Source organism: Peromyscus californicus, unplaced genomic scaffold, assembly GCF_007827085.1.
Source record: "Peromyscus californicus insignis strain IS unplaced genomic scaffold, ASM782708v3 Scaffold_20__1_contigs__length_68692818, whole genome shotgun sequence".
Classification (NCBI taxonomy): Eukaryota; Metazoa; Chordata; class Mammalia; order Rodentia; family Cricetidae; genus Peromyscus; species Peromyscus californicus.
Genome location: NW_026294503.1, coordinates 66,444,799 through 66,452,038, shown reverse-complemented (window position 1 = coordinate 66,452,038; position 7,240 = coordinate 66,444,799). Strand labels below are relative to the sequence as shown.

The following is a 7,240-nucleotide window of genomic DNA, read 5'->3' as shown; positions in this document are numbered from 1 at the left end:
AGCTCATAGGTCGGTAGGATTAATAAAGTAAAAATGGCCATCCTACCAGAAGCAGCCTATAGAGTCAATGCAATTCCATCAATATTCCAACACAATTCTTCACAGGTTTTGACAGAAAACTTTCAGCTTCATATGGAAACAGAAAAAAACCCAGGATAGTTAAGAACAATTATGATAAATATAAGAAGGCAGGCATCCCCATCCCTGAAAGGCTTGACTACATCCTACTGAGATTTATGACTTAAATAAAACCAGTTTACAGCAGACGGGGTGGACACTGAGGCCTGTTAAAGCAAACGCCAGCAGCAATCGAGGAGAAGGCAGCAGCTGGAACACTAAGAAGGACGTTCATCTGGATCCTTAACAAAATGGTTATTAGGAGAGGGCTGGAGCGATGGCTCAGCAGGGAGGAGCACTGTCTGATCTTGTGCAGGCCTTGGGTTCAAGTGGCTCACAGCTCACAACCTTCTGGTAACTCTACGTCTAGGGGAACTGACTCATTCTTCTGGCCTCCAGGGGAGCCAGGCACACAAGCGGTTCACAGACATTCATTCAGGCAAAACACTAGTACACTTTTTTGTTTGTTTGTGTAAGATACTAGGAGAAAAAAATATTATGGGATGATGATAAATTCTGTTAAACTATTGAAGATCTACGACCTAAATAAAACATGAATAAAATATATTTACAAATTTGAACAATCAAATTATTAAAAAAAATTATGCTTCAAGAGTATTGGAAAATCAATAATTTCTGTTACTATATTTAACTCTCTTATGTATAAAACTAGTTTTGTGAATGCAAGTATGTGTAACATGCATGTGGCTGATGCCCTCAGAGGTAAGAAGAAGACAAGGGATTCCCAGGAACTGGAGTTACAGATGGTTGTGACTGAGCATGTGGATGTTGGGCACTAAAGTTGGGTCCTCAGCAAGACCAACTAATACTTTTCAACAGTGAGCCATCTTCACAGTCCCTTGAATCAGTTTTAATGTAAATATAAATTTAACACAACGGTCATTTTCTACATATATACAAAACAGCCTATCTTTAGATATAATATGAATTAATTACTGAAGAAATCATATTTTTTGAGATCAGCTTTCAAATATTGTATTGTTGGTGAGCGAACTAAATGGAAACATGAAAAACTAAGGCTGGCTGTGAGCTGTTTGGTGTAAACAGGTGACAGGGGTATGGGACATCATGTGGTTGACTTCTCTATCTGTTGAGATGGGATCTAAAGGAAAACAGGTCACAGTTCACATTCCCAATCCCTGAAGGTCAGTGACAGCCTCTGTGTTGGCATAAGAGGACAGTTGGTCTCTAGGATGTCCGTGGGAGAGAGGGACAGGCAGGGAGCAGAGGGATCTCAGCACATTCAGCAGGACCTGCAGAACCTTTGAGTCAGTGACTAACTGAGATACAGTAAATAAACAGCTGATTTACTGTATGGATCAAGTCAAAACTGGAGGCAGAAGGATTTTCCCTGACTAAAGGAAGCCAAAACTGCAACCTCAGTATTTCATAACATTTTGAATAATCTAGGTGTGACCTAACTGTGTGTAAATCCCTGCCCTTCCCACTCTGCAAACTCACCTTCAGGACCAAGCCCAGCCCATCTATACCATATATAAGCAGCTGCCCAGAGCCTATCCCGCTCATCTGCTCAGTTCTTCCCTTCAGTCTCTCCACTTCACAGACTTCTCATCTCCAGGAACCATGTCTACCAAAACCACCATCAGGAGTCAAACCAGCCACCGAGGCTTCAGTGCCGGCTCAGCCAGAGTCCCTGGGCTCAACCGCTCTGGCTTCAGCAGTGTGTCTGTGTGCCGCTCCCGAGGCAGCGGAGGCTCTGGGGCCATGTGTGGAGGAGCTGGCTTTGGCAGCAGGAGCCTCTATGGTGTGGGGAGCTCCAAGAGGATCTCCATCGGAGGGGGCAGCTGTGGCATTGGAGGAGGCTATGGTAGCCGAATTGGAGGAGGCTTCGGCTTTGGAGGAGGAGTTGGCAGTGGCTTTGGATTCGGTGGTGGAGCTGGCTTTGGTGGTGGCTATGGGGGAGCTGGATTCCCTGTGTGTCCCCCTGGAGGCATCCAAGAGGTCACCATCAACCAGAGCCTCCTCACCCCTCTGAACCTGCAAATCGACCCCACCATCCAGAGAGTGAGGACTGAGGAGCGTGAGCAGATCAAGACCCTCAACAACAAGTTTGCCTCCTTCATCGACAAGGTGAGATGTGGTTCTTTCTAGAACAGCCTACACAAAGGTAAACTTGAGTGAGTGCCAAAGGCAGAGGTCTCAGAGGGAAGGTAAATTAGGCTTTGCTCAAACATGGCCATTGTTTCTAGTTGACTCTGTCCTGGCTTTCTGCTCCTCTTTAGTTAGTCTGGCAGCTGGCAATCAGGGTCAGAGTTCCTCTCCTCCAGAGGTTGCCTCATAAGGGTGTCTGATTCCAGTAGGCTGATATGAGCTGAAGGCTCACAAAGGAGGATTGTACTGAGGGAGAAGTCTCTATAGTCCAGTTTGGGTGCCATCCTAGGTTCATACTATACCATACCCCAGTGAGCACTGCCTATACTGCCTGTGCCCTGGCTGAGAGCTCTGCCTTCCTTACGGGGATGATGTTGGGAGCTTCACTCTGGTTGCCCCTGTAGACCCAGGGCCAGGTACTACACAGAAGGGGTCTAGGCAGACAGCCTGAGAGGAGAGTCATACTAATGAAGGGGTCACTGAAGAATGAAACTCAAATACTTCTCACACTCTGCCCCTCCAGGTGAGGTTCCTAGAGCAACAGAACAAGGTCCTGGACACCAAGTGGACCCTGCTGCAGGAGCAGGGCACCAAGACTGTGAGGCAGAACCTGGAGCCATTGTTTGAACAGTACATCAGCAACCTCAGAAGACAGCTGGACAGCATCATTGGAGAGAGGGGCCGCCTGGACTCAGAGCTGAGGAGCATGCAGGATACTGTAGAGGACTACAAGAACAAGTGAGTTAACAAAAGAAGAACTCAGGTTGCCAAAGTTCATGGTAATGAAGGCATAATCTAGACCCGGACTCCATGAATTAAGAAAGCTCAGTCATAACGATGAAATGACAATTCATTGCCAAAGAGCAAGAGAATAAGACCCTGGAGGGTTGTAGGAGGCTAGGGGAGAGAAAAGGAATGATATTCAACAACAACAAAATCATCTTTGGCATGATTTGGATATATTGCATTTTTAGAAATTAGGGTAGGGTCACAGGCTGCCTGTGATGCCATCTACCCACTCACTACAATGTGTGGAACCCTCCCTCTTGTAGATATGAAGATGAAATCAACAAGCGCACAGCAGCAGAGAATGAATTTGTGACCCTGAAGAAGGTGAGCTGACTAAGTCACAGGGATGGTTTCCCTGCTGATGGAGGAAAATGCTTTGCAAGTCTGGTCCATTCCAGAGAATGATTGCCAGGGAGATGGAGGGTTGGACAAGGGAGTTAACTAGATTCCATGTTGTTGACTCTTTCCTCAGGATGTAGATGCTGCCTACATGAATAAGGTTGAACTGCAAGCCAAGACAGACAGTCTGACAGATGAGATCAACTTCCTGAGAGCTCTCTATGATGCAGTAAGTCAAGTCTCTGTGTGTGTGTCTCTTCCTCTGTCCTTCTCCCTCTTCCACTCTGTCCCCATTTCCCTTTATTTTCTCTTGTGCAAACTGAGAGTGGGGCGTTGGGAACGTCTGTAATCCTCACATCCATAGCTGATGTTGCCTCTTTCTGTTCCGTAGGAACTGTCTCAGATGCAAACTCACATCTCAGATACCTCTGTGGTCCTCTCCATGGACAACAACCGTAGCCTGGACCTGGACAGCATCATTGCTGAGGTCAAGGCCCAATATGAGGAGATTGCTCAGAGGAGCCGGGCAGAGGCTGAGTCTTGGTACCAGACAAAAGTGAGTATTCAATGGAGGCTGATTAAGAATATCTGGGACTCAAAATGAATCTGTAAGTCTCTAACATCATTTGAGGTTAGAGATCTACTGAGAAGAACCTGGGATCCTGCAATAGCAAATGGACCTTACAAGTGTTGCAGAGTTATATTGTACTCCAAGGATCAAAAGAACCCAGAGGTAGAATGAAAGATGCCATAAATGGTGTCCATGCTCTCTTTGCTACAGCTGTACTAAGAATACTGGTCCTCATGAGATTACACAGAACATTTTCAGTCCCCAAAGAGCTATATAGATCATGTTCCCCTACAGCTTCTCTTGAGGAAGAGCTATAACATCAATGACAGTGCATGGCACTCAAAGGTGAATTTGCTTTCATATACAAAACTCACATAAATGCTCTCTCTTCAACTGACCTTCAGTACGAGGAACTGCAGGTCACAGCCGGCAGACACGGGGATGACCTGCGCAACACCAAGCAGGAGATCACTGAGATCAACCGCATGATCCAGAGGCTGAGATCTGAAATCGACCACGTCAAGAAGCAGGTAGGATAGACAGGAAAATTCAGAGGTTGCTGTCCATTATTTCTGGTCCTCTAGATTCTCCCTCACTAGGAACAAAGATCTTGGGCTCACCCTCTCAAGAGAACTACACTTCAAGTTTGTTTTTCTTTCTCTCTCTGCCCAGTGTGCCAACCTGCAGGCTGCCATTGCTGAGGCTGAACAGCGAGGGGAGATGGCCCTCAAGGATGCCAGGGGCAAGCTGGAAGGGCTGGAGGATGCCCTGCAGAAGGCCAAACAGGACATGGCCAGGTTGTTGAAGGAATACCAGGAGCTCATGAATGTCAAGCTGGCCCTTGATGTGGAGATCGCCACCTACAGGAAGCTGCTGGAAGGAGAGGAGTGCAGGTGAGTATTCACCCCTCCTCCAGCCCCTGAGGACACCTCCATGATGCCAGGCACTGAGCACAAGATGAGGGAGCACTAGCTGTGGCCACAATGGCTCCATTCAGGAACCTTCTGCCGGGGATCCTCTGTGAACTGTCACCAGATTGAGGGTTCCCACAGGGACTGAGGTGATGGCTCCCTGGTTCTCACCTGCTCTGTTCCTCTTCTAGGCTGAATGGTGAAGGCGTTGGACCAGTCAACATCTGTAAGTACTCTGCTGCCCACCTCCCCTTGTCCTGCCTTGTGCCTGGCTACCCAGACAGAGTGGTTCACGGTGTCCCTTGTACCTTCCCTCCTCCACAGCTGTGGTGCAGTCCACCATGTCCAGCGGCTATGGCAGTGCAGGTGGTGCCAGCAGCAGCCTGGGCCTGGGAGGAGGCAGCAGCTACTCCTACAGCAGCAGCCATGGCCTTGGAGGTGGCTTCAGCTCTGGCAGTGGCAGAGGCATCAGCGGTGGCCTCAGCTCCTCTGGTAGCAGCTCTTCCACCATCAAGTACACCAGCACCTCCTCCAGCAGGAAGAGCTACAGGCACTGAAGTCCCTGCCACCAGAGCTGGTCCCTGATCCCCAGACCCCTGGCTGCAGAGCCCTGTGCTCAGGGGCTGTCCCTGCTGGCCTCCCACCTCTGCTCTCTGGTTAGGGCTGGGGAGCTGAGTCCTTGTTGCTCCTCTGTCTGTCTCTGCTGAGTCCCCATGACTCATCTTCTGATTTTCATCTTCTGACTTCACATCACAGTTTACTAACATTTGGTGCTTCAAGTTGTATTTAGGTTTCCAGGCTCCTGCCTCCCTGGCTCTGTCTCTGATGCTGCTTGTGAAATGGTGTCCTTGTCCCTTTCATTCATTCTGGAAACCATTGTCTGGGTCCTACTCAACAAAACCAGAGCTTTCCTTAAGTTTCCAGTGGCCTGAGAAAAGCCCAACTTCAATGTCATGAAGCTCTCTGGCAGTACCTGTGATAGCCTAAGTCAACAGTCCTGTGATGTATGGAGTCTGTGCTCACGTGACCTCTCCTCTGCTCTTTGCTTTCTTGAAATTGCTAAATAAAGCAGGTTTATAACATAATGACTTCCTCTAAGTGTTTTTTGTTTTTTGGTTTTTTTTGTAGCAAATTATTTTATACAGACAGTCTGCAACCTCCCTAGATGAGGCCCTTTTAAGTTATCTTTATTGCTCCTTTTCCACATATTAGAGGGGACATTTTGCATTTCTCTTTCTGAGTTTGAGTTGCATCACCCAAAAGGATCACTGCAAAGACCTCTATGTCAGAATGTATTGTTTAGATTAAACTTGCCATATTCTAGAAAGCACAAAACACTAAATTTAGCACAGCGATAAAATCAATACTCAAGATACCTGTAACCCTATTAACAAATAGAGTTACTAATACATATGCTTCCAAATGAGGGGTAAGATGGCAGCTTGGAAACTTCCTCCTTGTGGCTTCTCGGTGATAAAAGTCAGGGCAAAAAGGACAGGCTTTATCCTCAAGGGAATACAAAGAGGAAGAGCATGGGGACTTCATGAGAGATAACAGGATCCTGATAAGTGTGGCCAACAGGAAGACGACTCCAAAGAAAAGTAGAAGAGTGCAAGGCTCCAGCCTTGGCTCCCTGGGCAGGAGGAGCCAAACTCACAAGCACAGGGGAAGCCAGGTAGCTATGGAAAAACTGACTGGCAGATTTAACCACAGGGCAAGCCCATGGTTCTCACAAGTCCCATCAGGGGACCCAGTGTGACAGTCACTCCTCTGCATGTCCATCTGGCTTTGAAGAAGAAATCCATTTTGCCACCTGTACTGGCTGGTTTTGTGTGTCAACTTGACACAAGCTGGAGTCATCAGAGGAAGGAGCCTCCGATGAGGAAATGCCTCCCTGAGATCCAGTTATAAGGTATTTTCTTAATTAGTGATTGATGGGGGAGGGTCAGGCCATGGTGGGTGGAGACATCCTTGAGCTGACAGTTCTATAAGAAAGCAGGCTGAGCAAGCCATGTGAAGCAAGTCAGTAAGCATCACCCCTCCATAGCCTCTGTATCAGCTCTTGCCTCTAGGATCCTGCCCTGTTTGAGTTCCTGTCTTGACTTCCTTCACTGATGAACAGCAATGTGGAAGTGTAAGCTGAATAAACTTTCCTCCCCAGCTTGCTTTTTGGTCATGTTGCTTCTTTGCAGCAATAGAAACCTTAACTAAGACACCATGCCCCACTTCTCAGAGTGCTGGAGCTAGGCATTGTCTTAAGATGGCAGCTATTGCTTGCAACTCAGCTGTTGTCAGGACCTGAAAGCAAAGGACATCCAAACACCCTCCCATCCAAGAGGAGACAGTGAGAGGCACTTGTTCAGAGGAGGAGACTTAGTCA

The 7,240-nt window shown here is 47.6% G+C and overlaps 1 protein-coding gene across 2 annotated transcripts; it reads left to right on the top strand.

Annotated features, from left to right (window-relative positions):
• The first annotated feature begins 1,722 nt into the window (after positions 1-1,722).
• LOC128116360 (keratin, type II cytoskeletal 6A-like) lies at positions 1,723-5,417 on the top strand. Of its 2 annotated transcripts, none has more exons than XM_052747538.1 (9): positions 1,723-2,229; positions 2,774-2,988; positions 3,303-3,363; positions 3,512-3,607; positions 3,770-3,934; positions 4,354-4,479; positions 4,622-4,842; positions 5,052-5,086; positions 5,185-5,417. In XM_052747538.1, the coding sequence occupies exons 1-9, from the start codon at positions 1,723-1,725 to the stop codon at positions 5,415-5,417; spliced, it is 1,659 nt and encodes a 552-aa protein (XP_052603498.1). The 2 variants fall into 2 exon arrangements, with proteins under 2 accessions (XP_052603498.1, XP_052603497.1); XM_052747537.1 differs by having other exon boundaries at positions 5,052-5,090; positions 5,147-5,417.
• The last annotated feature ends 1,823 nt before the right edge of the window (positions 5,418-7,240 follow it).